This window comes from Uloborus diversus, chromosome 1 (genome assembly GCF_026930045.1).
Source record: "Uloborus diversus isolate 005 chromosome 1, Udiv.v.3.1, whole genome shotgun sequence".
In the NCBI taxonomy this organism is placed as follows: domain Eukaryota; kingdom Metazoa; phylum Arthropoda; class Arachnida; order Araneae; family Uloboridae; genus Uloborus; species Uloborus diversus.
Genome location: NC_072731.1, coordinates 198,036,039 through 198,052,434, shown reverse-complemented (window position 1 = coordinate 198,052,434; position 16,396 = coordinate 198,036,039). Strand labels below are relative to the sequence as shown.

Below are 16,396 nucleotides of genomic sequence, written 5' to 3'. Positions count from 1 at the left end.
CATAATGACGTGGCCCATAGTTGTGCCCCTACGGGGTATAACTATGGGCCACCTTATTTTAACTTAGAAAACATATTGAAAACTTGACCTGGTCTTTTGTTGTCTGAGGCTACAAATTGCCCTCTGCTTGAAAATGTATAAAGAATTTTTTTAGTCCATCATTTACCTTTTTATCAGCAAGAGGGAAGGTCCCAATTGGGACCTTCCCTCTTGCTAAACAGAAAGGGCCTTGTGAACTTAGGGACCAATCCTCCCCTTGTGAAAGTGCTAGTCCCTGGTTCACCTTTTTCATTTGTATGTTCTTGTGTTTTGCATCTTCAATTTCATTTAGATTGTTTATTCATGAATATGTTTGTACTGTTTTTGTTTCTAGCAACTTTGCGCTGGCATTACAGTACATTTTAGCATTTCTTCTTTCATTTTTTTCAATGTCTTTGAATTTATATATATATATATATATATATATATATATATATATATACATTCTTTTTCGATGTGAAGTTTCGAGAAAACTGTAGGTTTTAGTACTATTTGTTCAAACTACAAATTTCAGAAACAAAGCATATTTGCACACGGTCTCAACGTAGCATTATTTGCTTCTTGCCAGAAAAAACTGCAACAGTATTATTAATGCTCGTTGATGTAGACACTGCCCTTTGCGAGATTTATTTATGACCTGACATCTAGGGAATATCAATGCAGTAATATTTTTAACTCTACGTTTTTTAAAGACTTTGAATCAGTCCCTCTGAAATATTTTTTTGAAATTTTTTTTCTTTTGTGTTAAAATATCGCCCCATAAATCAAGGAACTGTTAATTTGGAGCATAATTTACTGTTTAAACTTCAAAGTTGTTTTGTAGTTTTTTAAGCTAGAAGTAGAATGATTTGTTTAATGCTGGTATGGATTTATATTGCTTATAGGATCCGATTGAGTTACGTTTTTGTAGCTATTTTAATTTATCTATGTATTTGAAAAGATTGCACACTACAGAAGAAAAAAGAAACAGCCACAGTGGCAAATAAAATAAAAGAAGAAATATAACTGGAGCAATTAAAACAAATTATACGTTTATAAAGTTTAAATGTCTAAGCTTCATGCACTGCTTATATTTAACATATCTTAATCGTAATAATAAGTGTTAAAAAGTCTGTAAAATTTAAATAGAAAAGAATGAGCAACATAATCAAATTGAGAAAAATGATTTATAAAAAAGTGACTTATAAGAGTCTTATTTAAAACAGAAAGTTTAATGCAATTGACAGTATCAATACAGTGTCAACAAGTTTACATATTATTAAGGACTTTAAAAAAAAAAGAAAATACAAATGTTCACGAGATTCTTCAAGACTAAAAGCAGTATATGTATTACATAAATATGAGTAAAAATATCTAAAAAAGTGTTGACTATACAAGTATTGCATACCGACAACATATTTTAAATCAATATCTGAAAAGCATCATTTCATGCACAATGGTTTGCAAAATTAGAGTCCGCTTGCGTGTTTATTGCTTTTCATCAGATCAGTATCGAAATCAGCAAAGCTTCAAAATCCTAAACTGTTCAGTGAAAGCACTTAAGCGTTATTGCATGACCATAGCAACAGATATGACATATTAAATTGTGGGACAGTTTGCACAACAGCGTGCTAGATCATCCATGGCTAATAGTACCTCTGAATTTTGTATTAAGAATAATGACAACTAATTTAAGATACAGCAATTTCAAGCGAATGATGGACGTCGGTTTACTAGAATGCTGCAGAAAGATTAAACGACAAAAAAAAAACCCATCTTTAAACTGAATGATTTTGGAAATACAGTCGAGACGTTTCATAACGATTCCTGATTAAACAAGACCCCCCCCCCCAACATATCGAGAAATTCTCTGCCGTGGGGAAGTAAACGGCAGTATCTGCAGAAATGACCTTTCGAGATATTCTGGGAAACGCGTTTTGGATTCAATACTAACAATAGGGAAATGTTAAAGTTAGACGTTTTTACGGAGCCTTTTTTTCAGCGAAAGCCAAATAAGCAAGCTTTTACACTAAAGCTAAAATACAATAGATGACAAAAATGCCAAATAAATAAATAAATAAAATAATATGAATTTTGACATTTTGTATTCAAATTATGCTTTTCACTATCACGAGTGTGTAGGCGTGTGTGTTTGTGTCTGTGAGCAAAACTGAGTGTGTGTATGTGTGTGCGTGTAGGTGTTTGTATGTATGCGTGTGTGTATCTAGGATATGGACGCAACCTGGAGATGGATTTTTGCTAGAGGAGCAGCATCAAGAGGAGCCGGTCGACGGTGGTGCTGCAGAGGAAGGCGAGATGGGGGGATAAAATCATAGGAATTCAAAACAGTCAAATAAGAACAAAAAGCAACGTTGTTGTTCAAAAATGTAAATTGAAAATTTTGCAGTTGCTGTCCTTTACCTGCCCACGGCAGTTCTGTATTTGGTTGGTACACTGTTAAGTTTATAGGAGCATAACTCGCTATTAACGAACAAACCCTGCTTAAGGTGAGCGGGTAAGTTTTTATGATTTATAAAATTTCTTTTGATTTTCAGCTCAGCTTATACTTTCCTGAAACATTTCCTGTTAACGTTCGGAAATCGGAACTAAGTTAGTGCTGAGTAATATACATTGAAAATAAGTGATTTAACAGTCATTTTTCAAAAAAAAAAAAAAAATGTGTATTAAGAAAGCTTTTGAAATTTATATATTTGTTGAAGCCAATGTTAACACTTCCGACTAATTTCTTTGGATATTTTGTCTGGAATTAGTCATGATGCAGATGGAAAAAAAAGGGGGGGGATTACGATAAAGAAATGGGAAATTGGAATACACTGGTTATCATAAATTAAGGAAAAATCACAAAAATAGCGAAAACTCTCTGAAAAATAAGCCAAAACGTGTAAAATTTGAATATGTTGCCGAGTAAAAATTGCTCAATAAAAGTGCAATATGCAAATTAATGGCGCTGAGATTGAAGTGCGTTATCTGTGAGGCATAAAAAGTCCATGTTTGAGATCAAGCCTATAAACTCCGCTGTGATACTGTCATAAGAAATCCGAGATAGCCATTTTGTAACAATGACTTTCAGGCATCATTTGCCGGTAGAACTACGATGGAGAGCCATTGAGAGACTAGAGGCAGGGCAAAGAAGTTGCCAGATGGCTAAATGTGAGTAATTTTGTGGTTCATAGATTTTGGAGCCAATTTCAAACGACAGATTCGGCATCCAGGCGGTTCAGCCAAGGACGGCCAACGGCTACGAGGATCACCGATGACCGATTTTTGAGGTAATGTGCACGCAGAAATAGAGCCGCTACTCAGACTCATCAGATCCTTCCTTGCTGCAGCCACCGAAATATTGGTGTCAACGTCAACTGTACGTAGAAAGCTTAACAAAGGTGGTCTGTATGCGAGGGGACCAGCCATTCGTGTGCCACTCTCACCTCGCCATAGAAGGGACCGTTTACAGTGGGATTGCCTAGATGTCGAATGTACACCTTTTCAATGGGGGGCTTTTCTCTTTACGGATGAGTCTAGATTTATTCTACAAAGAGATAGTAGGCGTTATTTGATATGGAGATAACCTGGAACCCGTTATCATCCCTCAAACATCCGCGAAAAAAATGGGTACGAAAGAGGCAATGTCTGTGTTTGTGATGGCTTCTCTTTACGTAGACGTACATACCTCCATGTATTTCCAAGGGGAACCGTGAACGCTCAGGTTTATAGAGATGACATCCTTGATGCTCATGTGCGCCCATATGGCGGGGCAATAGGTGATGCTTTCCTCTTACAGGACGATATCGCAAGACCATACAGAGCTCGCATCGTAGATGATTATCTTCAAATGGCCAGCTCGATCCCTGGATTTGACTCCCATCGAGCACGTTTGGGATACTTTAGGGAGACGTCTAGCTGCTCTCAACCAGCCCCTTCCGACCCTTGTCGCACTTAATACTGCTTTGCAAAAGCAATGGCTCCCGCTTCCAGTGGAACTGATAGACCGCATAATTGACAGCATCACACATCGCTGTATGTGCTGTATTTCTTCTAGAGGGGAACATATTCCATATTTGAGGTCCTTTTTCTATAGCAAAATGACACTTTCTTATTTTTCATTTCAGGGATGTGTTAATTTTATACTGCCATAATTGTCTGATATTTTCTTTTCATGTTGTTTTATACCTTACTATGTGTTGCATGTTGTGAGTAAGTTTCATAAAATTCTACATGTAACTTTTGAGTAATCGTCATTTTTGTGATTTTTCCTTAATTTATGATAACCAGTGTATTTTCAACATACTCTGTGACTTTTGATGTGTAGAATATTCAAACATTTTTCGAAACCAGGGATGCAAATGAGGGTTTTTTTTTTTTCGGGCCATGAGACACAAAAGGCACACAAAAGACTATTCGATAGTTCAAAGTAAATCATCCAACTTCTTTCATACAATTTCGCTATTTTAACCTGTTTAATGGAAGAGGATTTTTGAAATATAAAACGTAACATAAAACATAAAGTGAAGTTCAATCACATGATTATACATAATTTGTAATGAAATCTCAGTTTCGCTCTTATTTAGAACTCTACAAACTGCATAAACATTGCAACACATTCTCTATGGTGAATCCATCAAACGATATGCATGATTTAAAACTATATAACTTGTAGTGCTGGTACAAAAAGAGATTCTAGAGAATATTTTTTTCTTTTCAGAATGTGATCGGATGTTTGTTAGTAACTCGGAAGGACTGAAGAACGGCACGTTTAGCGCCCCCTACCTAGAAAACACCCAAAACTATTCCCGACAGTGCATTTACACCTTCATCGCAACGGAAGACGAGCGGGTCCTCATTTCTTTCACGCATTTCACTCTCAGAGGAGCAAAGCCAATGTGAGTAAAATATTTGACAATAATAATGATAATGATGGTTACAACAGCAACAATAATAGTAATAAATAATAATAATAGTAATAAATAATATGGATCACAATAATAATAATATTAGTGATAACAATAACAACAGCAACAATGCCAATAATAATATTAGTAAAAATAATAATAACGGCAATAACACTAATAAAAATAATAGTGTTAATACTATTATTATTAGAAATAACAATAATAATAATAGCAGCAATAATAATTATAATTACGATAATAACTTTATGAAAGATGATAATGATGATAAAAATTAGTAATATTGATGAATGAGTTAATCAATAACCTTAAAAGTTTCAAAAGCATCTTAATGATGGTGATGCTAAAAATTGTTAAAACTACTTTTAAATAAAAAATAAGAAACAAAATTTACGTTTTGATTCAGTTTTTTGGAAAGTACCTAAAATGCGAACATCAACTAATGATACTCACAGCGGTTCTTGATTTAACCTATTTTTTATTTTCTCTTAGCATTAAATCCAGAATCACCTACATGCTTTATGCCCATTATAATCCAACCTTTTCATTTTTTTATTTGCGTGGTGATTAAGACCAGATAGTATAGAATGGAGGAAATGCCCCCCGCACCCACCTTCAAGTAAACAAATATTGCCTAAAGCTGCATTTGGAGATATACTTTAAAAACATTGCTTCATACCCTCCTTTTTGTGTCCAATTAATACACTTATGCCCATCCTTTCTCATAATGCGGAACAAGAAGCTACACTCGAACTTGAATATTGCAGACCTCAACTTTTAGGCTACAATTGAATGGAATAGCTTGCACTTTCGGAAGCTTTTTAGATACATATTTTCTTTCATTATTGTATTTAACAAAGATGTTTTTATCAAAAAATATGCCCATAGAACGCCAGATAACACTGCGGCAAAAAAACACCTTCAAAATGCTTCTGACATTTCGTTGGCTGATTCTTATGTAAAATGACCCCCTTGAATCCGAATGTGACCTTCGTTTTCCCCTATGCGTGCCAATTTTTTTTAAAGGCCCCTCACTCCAAGTTTTTTTTTTTTTCATTTTTCCTTTGTTTCAGAAAAATATTATTATGTTCTTTTGAATGAAGACCTGCGATTCATTTCGTATGCAACGTGCGACATTCACAAGATTTTTTTTTTTTTAATTTCTTTTACATCGCGAAATTTTTTTTGAACACAAGAGTCAGAGAAGCGAGTCTTATACTCTCTTTCTGCACCGAATTTGTTTTTAAAAACATCTTTTTAAAAAAAGCAGAATAAAAAGATCGTTTTTCGTGATTTTTCAAATATTTGGGGGGGGGGGGATATATCCCCGCAAGTCACCCCTTTTGCTAGCGGTGTCCATGATCATGAACTTTGAGCCTCTCTTGCCCTCCAAAACTGTGTTAGCAGTTAATATATAAAGCTCCTTTAACCTCAAAAAAAAAAAAAAAAAAAAAAAATTCTGAAACTAAGAAAAATTGAAAAAACTTGGAGTGCTTTAAAAAAAATGTACGTATAAAGGGAAAACGGAGGTCACATTCGGATTCAGGGGGTCATTTTACATAAGAATCAGCCGATAGAATGTAAGAAGCATTTAGAAGGGTTTTTTCTTTCTTTCTTTTCTTTTTTTTTTTTTGCCGCACAGTGTAATTGACGATCAAACCAGATATCGGTAGATTCCTAATTTTTCGGACATCATGTTGTGGAAGATTTCGTTTCTCTACGACTTCAACTAGAGGACATATTAATTTTAACGTCAATTTTTAAGGACGTTTTTCTAGTTCGGAGCAAAGCCTGGATGGCAGCCTGCTATTTCCGTTTGTGAGAACTTCTTTCCCAAAGCCATCGTTTTTTCGCCTTTGCAAAATAAGGGCCTCTCTTACTGCTCTTATATTTTCTCTCTTTTTTTTGTGCTTAAAACGGAAGAAATTGAGTTATTTATACAAAAGCACGCTTTGGTATGGGAATGAAATAATTCCGCAATTGCGCAGCTGAAAATTAATTTACTGCTCATTGATTAATGTATTTGCCGAGATGTTATGCTACATCAAGGGCGCCCATACAGGTGGTTAAGGGGGGGGGGATTGAAATTAGAACTTCCTTGCTTTTATTACTTTTTTCTTTGCAAAAATGTAAAAACATTTCTTCTCCAGTCATTAATGAATAAGTTATTAAAAATGTCAAATTTTAATGACTCTAATCTGTCCTGAAATCAGTTTCCACGGGGAAAATATCCAACTAAACCACGGGGGAAATATTTGAGCTCCCCCTTGAAACTTTGCGTATGGGCGCCCATGTGCTACATGATATAGACTTTCAGTATGATGGTATTTTTAAATTGCGCAATACACTGTATATTTGAAATGTGAATGGATAAGTAAAGTTATCACCTGTACATTTTTAAAGTGGTTTGTTTTCTTTCCATTTTAAAAATAGTGATACATACAGAATAGATATTTCAAGCGGATTATTTATTAACTTTTGGAGGAGGCTTTCAAAGACGAAGGGGGGGGGGGGGAGTGAAAAAAGTGAAAGGAAGTGAAATATACGAAAGCAGTAAAAATCATAATCATTATTAATTGGCCAAAACAATATTTTCCACAGAATGAAATGGAAAATGGCACGTAGAGAAGAAATATATACTACTTTGGTTTTATACACGCACAAATGTTTGACATTTTTTGAATGGTATTCCTTCATTATCTTCCAGGATACTAAGTTTCTATGTGAAATAGAGAGTGAAAATACGCTTACTTAAATTTTGAGGTGTATTTCCGAATTTCAATGCATGAAATACTCTTGTAGAGGCATTAAAAAGATTTTTGTTAACAGACACAATTAAAAATGGCAATCTAAAAAAATAATAAAAATACTTTGAGATTTTTTGAATAAAATAGTGGTTGAAGGGAATCACTTTGAAAGAAATTAATAACCATTGAATACCATTCTTAAATCTTCCTTTCAAGATAAGAAGTTAGAAATGAAAAGAGCCACGTTACATTTTCGTAATCGTGAGAAATGTTCGTTGCTTGGTGAGGAATTTTGACCTTAAAGAGCACTTCAATGTTCCCAGAAATGTTGATTTTGCGGAATAAAGATGCTAATGCATGCACTGCTCGGGAATTATCGATCCACATACTTTGCATTTAGCTTCGAATGAGAAATGGACTGGAATTCAGTAAATCGGAGAGTTTGATTTAACATGAAAGTGTTTTTAAAATAAAATCACATCATTTCCTCGAAATAAGTATTTGTTATTAAACTTTGAACTGCACTGCATCAGGAACTTGAACTTCAAAATTAAATATGGTTATTTTATGAGGCTCTAGTTTATTTCTGATTTAATTAAAATGATCTAGCATTTGCTGTGATATTTTTAATGCTTATTTCATTTCAGTTTAGAGAAATTATTTGAAAGCATTTGAAACTTTAAAAACTTACCCGACTATTTGTTTTGTTTTTCATACATTTAGTGTAATTGATATATTTCAAAAGTATACAATAAGCAGTAAACAATAATGTTTTCTAAGCTGCTATTATCAGTACATTTTTTTAAATAGCATATGTCCGAGATCACTCGAATTTGGGTTTAAAAGTTGTTAGTGTGAAGGTCTTAGTGTTAATTTGCTATTCTTCTATACTTTTCTCTTTGCGCAGGTGTAATCATGAATACATAGATCTGTATATGGAAATTGAAGACCCTGGTGTGGAACTGATCCGGACTCCGTTCGGAGGCAGGATTTGTGGCCGGAACATTCCAGTATCCCGGATATCCATGTATGAAACACTTGTCCTCGCTTTCTACACAGATCGGACCAGAGTAACTCCAGAGCTCTTTGGTGGAACCTACGAGTTCATCGACGCAGGTCTCAATCATGTCTTATGCTTTAACTCTTCATTTTTCTGGATTTCGTTTAAATACATTAACACGCTGGATAATATTGTAAGCAAACATAGTTGTGACAACCTAAAATTTTGAAATTAACTGCGCGTGTATTTCGGGGTTACGTGGAACGTATTCATGAAAGCAAAATGTGAGACAAAGTCGAATTGCTTGCATACCGAAGGGCATAGCGTTTTACAAATTTTAAGTAACTTAAAAGACCTGTCATGCTACGTCAAGATTGAGTTTGAGTCACAATATTTTCATTTTTGGTTGTTTTTTTTTCTTTCGATCATAAGGGTGTGCAAAGAGCTACTTTATTATTTAGTTATGGTTAATAGTGGAATTTGTTTCTAAATCAAAGATTTTACACCGTTTCAAAATTTATCTAATCAGTTCCGAAGGCGGCAACAAAAAGGGAATGTTATAGATAGCCACAGAGGGATTATTTATATTTCTTTAAAACTAGCCACCATCGACGGCTTATTTTTGAGAATAAAGAAAAAGGTTAAAATTAAAAAATTAAAACGCTATGTATCAAAAAGCACTTGAGAAAATAATCTAAACCAGCCAATGCAAAACACAAACACACACATACACAAACATGTATATAAACTATTGAGTTATTGATGTTTAAATAAATTCTATTTTCATTGCATATGAACGCTCTTTCAATAAAGTACAATTGTAAAAACCTTTTTTGAGCAATTAATGAGTTGCTTATATCTCTCACTAAACCGCAGTTGGTGTTTCTTTGATTTTTGAATCCCAGCCCACCGTATTTCCATTGGCCTCTGCAGGTGCGGGACTAATCTGCCGTGCTAAGAGCAAAAGGGGTATCTGCAGCCGAGTTCGGAATGAGAAATTCCCGTTTAAAGTTGTGTGCATCCAAGTATTTGATTTAGATGAAACTTTTTCATTTTTTTTAAAGATTTCCCCCTGGCAAATGATGATAAAACATTGTATTTTGAGTAAAATACGTGACAAACAACCACCTGGTGAAAAAAACTCAATTTTGACAAAAAGTGCAGATACAATTTTTGTGCTTAGCACGGCAGTACACCTCTGGTTCCCATCCTACGCGAGCAGCACTATCCACCGTCATTTGCCCTTTCAGAGCGGTGGCGTCCATGTCCTACTCCCACACAAACGTGCGCATGCATACACATACATGCATACGGTAACATACACACACGCCACCGCCCAATATGAGGGTTATGCTTAAGGCTCCCGGACCAGAGGACATGGACGACATTGCCCAGAAGAAGCGACATGCTTACGGTGGTTTGTTGTGTGCTATATGCTTTTTTGGTCTCAAGAGGATTGTGTAAAGTCGGGTATAATTAAGCTTGATTAAGGGAAAAGGAACCATATGTTGAAAGAAGAAACACAACGAGTAGGGTCCTATCGAAACTCTTCGTTGAAAAAAACATAATTTGATTTCAAACATGTCAAAATCATTTTTAGTTATATTTATTTATTTATTTATTTTTTGCGTAATCGTATTATAGTATTGGCCATTTTAATCGCTTAATAATTCGTACCTCTACCCTTATCAAAATATAGATGACATCTGCATCCAGTTCGGTTATCACTATACCTGACTGATGTGTCCCTAACAAGGACAGACTGCAGTCTTTGGAGGTGATAGCTAAGCTGTCGGTGCATCGCATATAAGGAGAATATTTCATTCACAGTTGATTGTTTTCCTGCAGCGCAGTACGTGATGGGAACTCCAAAGCCAAATAGTGTCTGCAGTTACACAGTATACAGTGACAGAAAGCGGGAAGGTGAAATGATGTCCCCAACTTACCCAGGAGTCTATCCCAAGAACCTGCGTTGTGAATATCATTTCTTTGGAAAGCGAGGACAAAGACTGAGGCTGGAATTCATGGATTTCGATCTACTTTATGGCGGACCACAGTCAGTGAAGTTTCTATTACCATTCTCTGTTACGCAATTTGTTCTAATATTTTTTTGACGAATGTATATAGTATTCCAAATACTTGAGCAGTTTAATTGATAAAAACATTGTTCAAAAGCTAAATGTTAGTATCTGGTGCATGTTGCAAGATAGTTCTATAGAAACTTTAAAAATATAGGAGGTCGCCGGGAAAGTTGCAGGAAGATAAAGGTAGGGGTCTCAAACAATTCAGAACCTTCTCCAGAAGAATCATAATATGATTTCAAGCAACCAGAAAATGGGTAAAGGTAGAACCGAGTGTGCTCACTTCCATTTTTCTTTCCTGTTTGTTGCTTATTGAGTGAAATATGACTATATTTCTGAATCCAGGTTTAGTGTAAACAATTAAACTTAAGCAGATGGGGACTTCGTATGGAATTTTCTAGGAGCATACACAGCTCCCTTTGCTGTCTTAGTTTGAACGAATCTGTTGCAAGATGCATCTATTAAATGATAAAAAAAAAATATTTAAAAATAGATCAAAGATAGAAAACATTCACAGAAAAAGACAAGCTATAGCAAGACCCTATTTTAAATGACGTTGGACTCAAATGCTTATGTTTACCTCAAAGCCTAAACAGGCTTTAGTAGTTCCCAGAAACTTTCTTTTTTCATAAATTTACCCCTCCCCCCCAAAAAAAAACAGAGATAACTCACTTCCCCTCTGTTTACTCCATTAGAAAACTAAGAAAGTGTATAATTGAAATGAAATAAATTAGTACAAAAAGAGACGTACTTAAAAAAATATAAAATGCATAGGTAAAAGGGGCAAGATGAGATTTCGAATGGCAAACAATGAAAAAGAGAGAAAAAAACTAGTATTAAAATTCCTCCTCTTTTTTTAGCATTAGGAGACTTTCTGTCCTTTTCTATCGCATTAGAGAGATTCTAAAAATCCATGAAACGTGACGTTTAATAATAATCCTGTTTTCAATAGATCTGGATCAAAATGTAACTTCGGCCATGCTAAAATTGATTGATTCTTTGTATAAATTTTCAAAGAGTTATCACATTTTGTCTCTGACCGTAATGTTTCATTCAATTTCTAAAAATGTTATAACACACAACCTACCCCTGAGCCGTACGGGAGGTATAGTAAATTACTTCATACTATCCGCAGGACGTAAAATCTCTGTTGGGTGAGATTTCGTTGTCACATGAATGAAATCTGATGCTGTTGTCGATTTTCTGCCAAGCAGAGCAAAGTATATCCGTAGTTATGATTTCAGTGACTAAATTAAACTCCAGTCAGCTCATTTTGTGTTATGGGCAAGGGATCTTGCCCACAAAACAAACCGAGCACAACTCCTTCTTCTACGCTCCCTACAGCTGAAGCATCATCCCCCCACCCGGGGTAAGAGTCCCTGAATTAAATAATAAAAATAAGAATAAACAAATACAATTAAAAAAATTCCTGCTCTAAATGCCTACCTTATGATATTAAATGAGATAAAAATATATCTTTTGAAGTATGCTAAATTATGTGTAAAACTTTCGACGTCATGTTTAAGAAGCATAGTACAAAGTATAGAAACAAGTTTATGTGATAAAGTTGCCTGTTACCGACTATTTTGAAATACACAATTGAAAAATACTGTAACGGATTCGGTGCGACTTCCACTTTCTTGAAATGAAGACACAGTTCTTGATAAAAGCACAGGAAATTTATTTACACTATGTACAGGAAAGATCGTCAACAACTGCAAAATTATTCATCAGCAATTAAGCAATTATCACGCAACACCGTAAACTCAACGTTTACACACGTATTTACTTCCAAATACGAAAACAACACAGCGAAATGCCTCGCTATAAACAGAGCTAATACACACACTCAGTTCGAAATCTGAATCGAAACTAACTGTTTATCCATCGCCAACGGCTTAAATACACCGAAAAGAAATTTCTCCAATATTCCACACGCTTCTGTAAAGTAGTAGACCGTTATCAATGAAAAGAAAGAAAATAGGGGTCGTATAATTTAGCCGAATGAAAAAGGGGTTGTATATTCATTACGGGAAACTATTTACAGGTTACGTTCCTACAATAATTACTATTTACAGGATTTGTAACAATACTTTAACCATTTTGAATGTTTTCTTTTCAGTTGTCCTTATGATTATGTGAAGATCTACGACGGCGAATCTGAAGAGTATAATCTTATCAATACTTATTGTGGGCAACAGAGGAACCTCGTGGTGTTTTCTTCGTCGGAGAATCTCTACGTGAAATTTGTCACATTACAACGAAATGCTGACACGTCTAACCGGGGATTCAAAGCAGCCTATGAATTCAGTGAAAGATTCGTCAGCCTAGGTAAGAAGTTGACCTTGTGCTGTCTCCGATGTACTTTTAGAATCGATCATAAATTTACGATAAATATGAAATCAGATATTCATATAAATGAGAAATAGAACTTGATTCCATTTATATCTTTTTATCTATATTTGGGTAAGACCCTTAACGCTGAGAAAACCTTTAAACTAGAATACGTTAAATACATGAACAATAAAAAATATTGATTTTCTAGCAGTATAAAGTTAACGTTAGACCTGAACATTTAAATTTGTAGTTACTCGCCAGTGGCCGGTAGATGTTTTATACATTTAGTAGCCGTTTATTTATGCCGTAACAGCTTTATCCTGGATTTTTTTCAATTAAGAAAATAGAGTATGAGACCAGACTGCAACGTTATCCAAATGAAAATTAATTTAAAAAAATGGAGTAATTGTGATTTCAGGAATAATATTGCTTTCAACATTAATTTTTTCCAGATAATGTAAGTGGTTGTATGTCTGTATTAACTGTTGGCGATATGGAATGCCATGTGAAAATGTTTGGTTGTTTTTTACATCATGTCACCAACTTAGTGCGATTAAATAGAAATGACTTGTTGGGAAAAGAAAAAAATAAATAAATAAAAAGATGAATGCTAATTACCTTTAACCGGTATTCTTTTTAAAAACTAGCCGGTTGAGTATTATATTTTGTCGCCAATGTAAAATCTTCAGACTTCAGGTGGAGTGATTATTTTCAGGAATTTTAGAAAAAAAAAATCATGTTCTTTCTATTTGTACAGAAGCAAATATTTGTATAGAAGTAAAAGTAATTACAGTGAAACCTGTGTATAACGATACTGTCTAAAACGATTTTTTTTTTTTTTTGACCCCAGCAGAATGTCAACATGAATAATCAAACTGTCTATAACGATAACCTGTCTATTACGATCGTTTTTTAGGTCCCAACAGTATCGTTGTAGACAGGTTTTACTGTAGTATTATTGGGGGGGGGGGGGGGCATATTATTTCAGAAAAACACTTTGGAATGATTTTTTTTAAAAATATCTTTCATTGGACGGACGTGAAAATTATACACTCCTGTTTGTGAAAATTTGAACACCATGAAGGACTTACGCGAGTGAGCTGAAAATGGCAAAAAAATGTAAAGTAGGGCATGATATGCAAATGATTAGAATTGCAGACCGGTAGCGCATGCGTATGCTGAGCAGCGCCCTGTGAACGGCGGATCGAACCGAATATAAATAAACAGATGTAGCGAGGCGTGTATGATTATCGGTGGTTATATGCTAGAATAAACGTTAACTGAATCTTTACTAAGCCTCTTCGACGAAAGAAAGCGAAGTTTGAGCAAATTTCGGAGTTTGAACGGGGCAGAATTGTCGGCGTTCGTGAAGCTGGATTGTCTTATCGTGCAGTAGCCGCTCGTGTGCAGCGTAACAGCAGCACAATCATGCGTGTTTAGAAGCAGTGGACGGACGAGGGTCGGACAACTGGGAAATCCGGGAGTGGACCCCGAAATGTGACGTCAGCTCGCGATGACAGACACCTGGTGCGTATGCCACTGACGAATCGCACAGCTTCTTCTAGACAATTGGCAGCACAGAGGTGTTTCATTGTGTGCTTCATCAATTCGGAGACGTCTGCTGCAGCGTGGGCTGAACGCAAAGATTCCTTTATACAGGATTCCTCTCACGCAAAACCATCGTCGCCTGCAGCTACAATGGGTCAATGTGCATAGAAGCTGGCGTGTTGATTGGCAGCAGGTCGTCGTTTCTGACGAATCCCGCTTCAATTTGTGGCACCATGATGGCCGAATTCGTGTCAGATGCTATGCCGGTGATCAGCACATTCCAGAGTGCATTATCGAACGCCACAGTGGACGAACACCCGGAGTTATGGTCTGGGGTGGCATAGCATATCATGGACAATCACAATTGCTACGAATTTTGGGCAATTTGAACAGCACCCGATACATAAACGAAGTTTTACAGCCCCAAGCTTTTCCTTTCCTGCAAGGATTGCCAGTGGCTGTATTCCAGCAGGAACGCAGCCCGTGCACATTTCACCAGGACTGTCAAATCCTACCTTGATTCGCAGCCGGTACAGCTTCTTCTTTAGCCTGCATGTTCCCCGGATATGTCAGCGATTGAACATGTGTGGGATTTCGTTGGGCGGCGTCTCGCTCGTGATCCTCGTCCTGTTGCTTCGGTAGACAAACTTTGGTTGCGCATACAAACAATATGGAATACTCTTCCGCAGGCAGATATTCAAATTTTGTTTCACTCCATGCCGAGTCGTGTAGCAGCTCTTATCGCGGCGCGTGGTGGCCACACAAAATACTAATTACTATCTCTTTTTATTTTTTGTTTGGTTTGAAAATGTAATCATTTATTTGTCCATTACCACTCAACTGTGTATTAAATTTCATTCAACTATGATGCTTCCTTCATGGTGTTGCAATTTCCACAAACAGGAGTGTATGTGTCATAGATCGAATGAGAACATGTCAAGAAAATACTAGAAGTATAATATATGCTGCAAAAATATTTACTTTTTAGTTAGGGTTTAATGAAATTATATTGTAACCCTAATGATTTCGTCCTGATATTGTTTTATTTGATTTTGCAGTCACAAAACATTGTCACAATTTTTCTAATACATTATGATAATAGCACTGCCGTGGAAAAGTAAAAGACCGTATCTTCGGAAATGAGTTTTTGTTTATTTGACCAAGAGTATTTTGGATTTTATACTAACAAATGGGAAATGTACGGTTCTTTCGCGCAATATTTTCAGCGTGAAATAAATCAGAAAACTATTAGAATAAAGTTTAAATACATTAGACGACAAAAATGCAAAACAATGGAAAATTAAAAATTTACATACACTTTTATTTTCCCTCGGCTGAGTAGCAATTAGTGCAGTACAGTACGCTCTTATTGTATGTTAAAAAAAAAGAAAAAAGAAAAAATGAATAGGATAATTTTTCTTTTCTTTTTCATACAGATTTTCTTGTTTACAGATATTCTCTTTAATTTTACAGATTTCATCAGCAAAACGGATGGTGAGCACATCAGAGGCACTCGTGAGTCGATATAATTTGTCTATGCATGCCGGTTGAAGTTGAATTCGAACTAAGTTTTAATTTTAACACATTTTAAAAATTCATTGGAAAACAACGAACTATCGTACGCATATGCGGTTTGCGCCATGATAATTCACAGGTTCAGAATTTTTTTATGACTTCGTAAAGAAAGGGAAAAAAATAAAAGAAAAAAGAGAATGTATAATAGTAAGAAATTGCTGTATC

At 35.4% G+C, this 16,396-nt stretch overlaps 1 protein-coding gene across 1 annotated transcript in view; it reads left to right on the top strand.

The window, feature by feature from the left end:
• Window positions 1–4,743: 4,743 nt before the first annotated feature.
• LOC129224214 (tolloid-like protein 2) overlaps window positions 4,744–16,396 on the top strand; it is a 31,448-nt gene continuing 19,795 nt past the window's right edge. Inside the window, exons 1-5 of the mRNA XM_054858639.1 lie at window positions 4,744–4,916; window positions 8,598–8,806; window positions 10,539–10,746; window positions 12,894–13,102; window positions 16,130–16,171. Coding sequence (XP_054714614.1) covers window positions 4,750–4,916; window positions 8,598–8,806; window positions 10,539–10,746; window positions 12,894–13,102; window positions 16,130–16,171 — 835 coding nt within the window. The 5' untranslated portion in view covers window positions 4,744–4,749. The remainder of the gene's footprint in view (window positions 4,917–8,597; window positions 8,807–10,538; window positions 10,747–12,893; window positions 13,103–16,129; window positions 16,172–16,396) is intronic.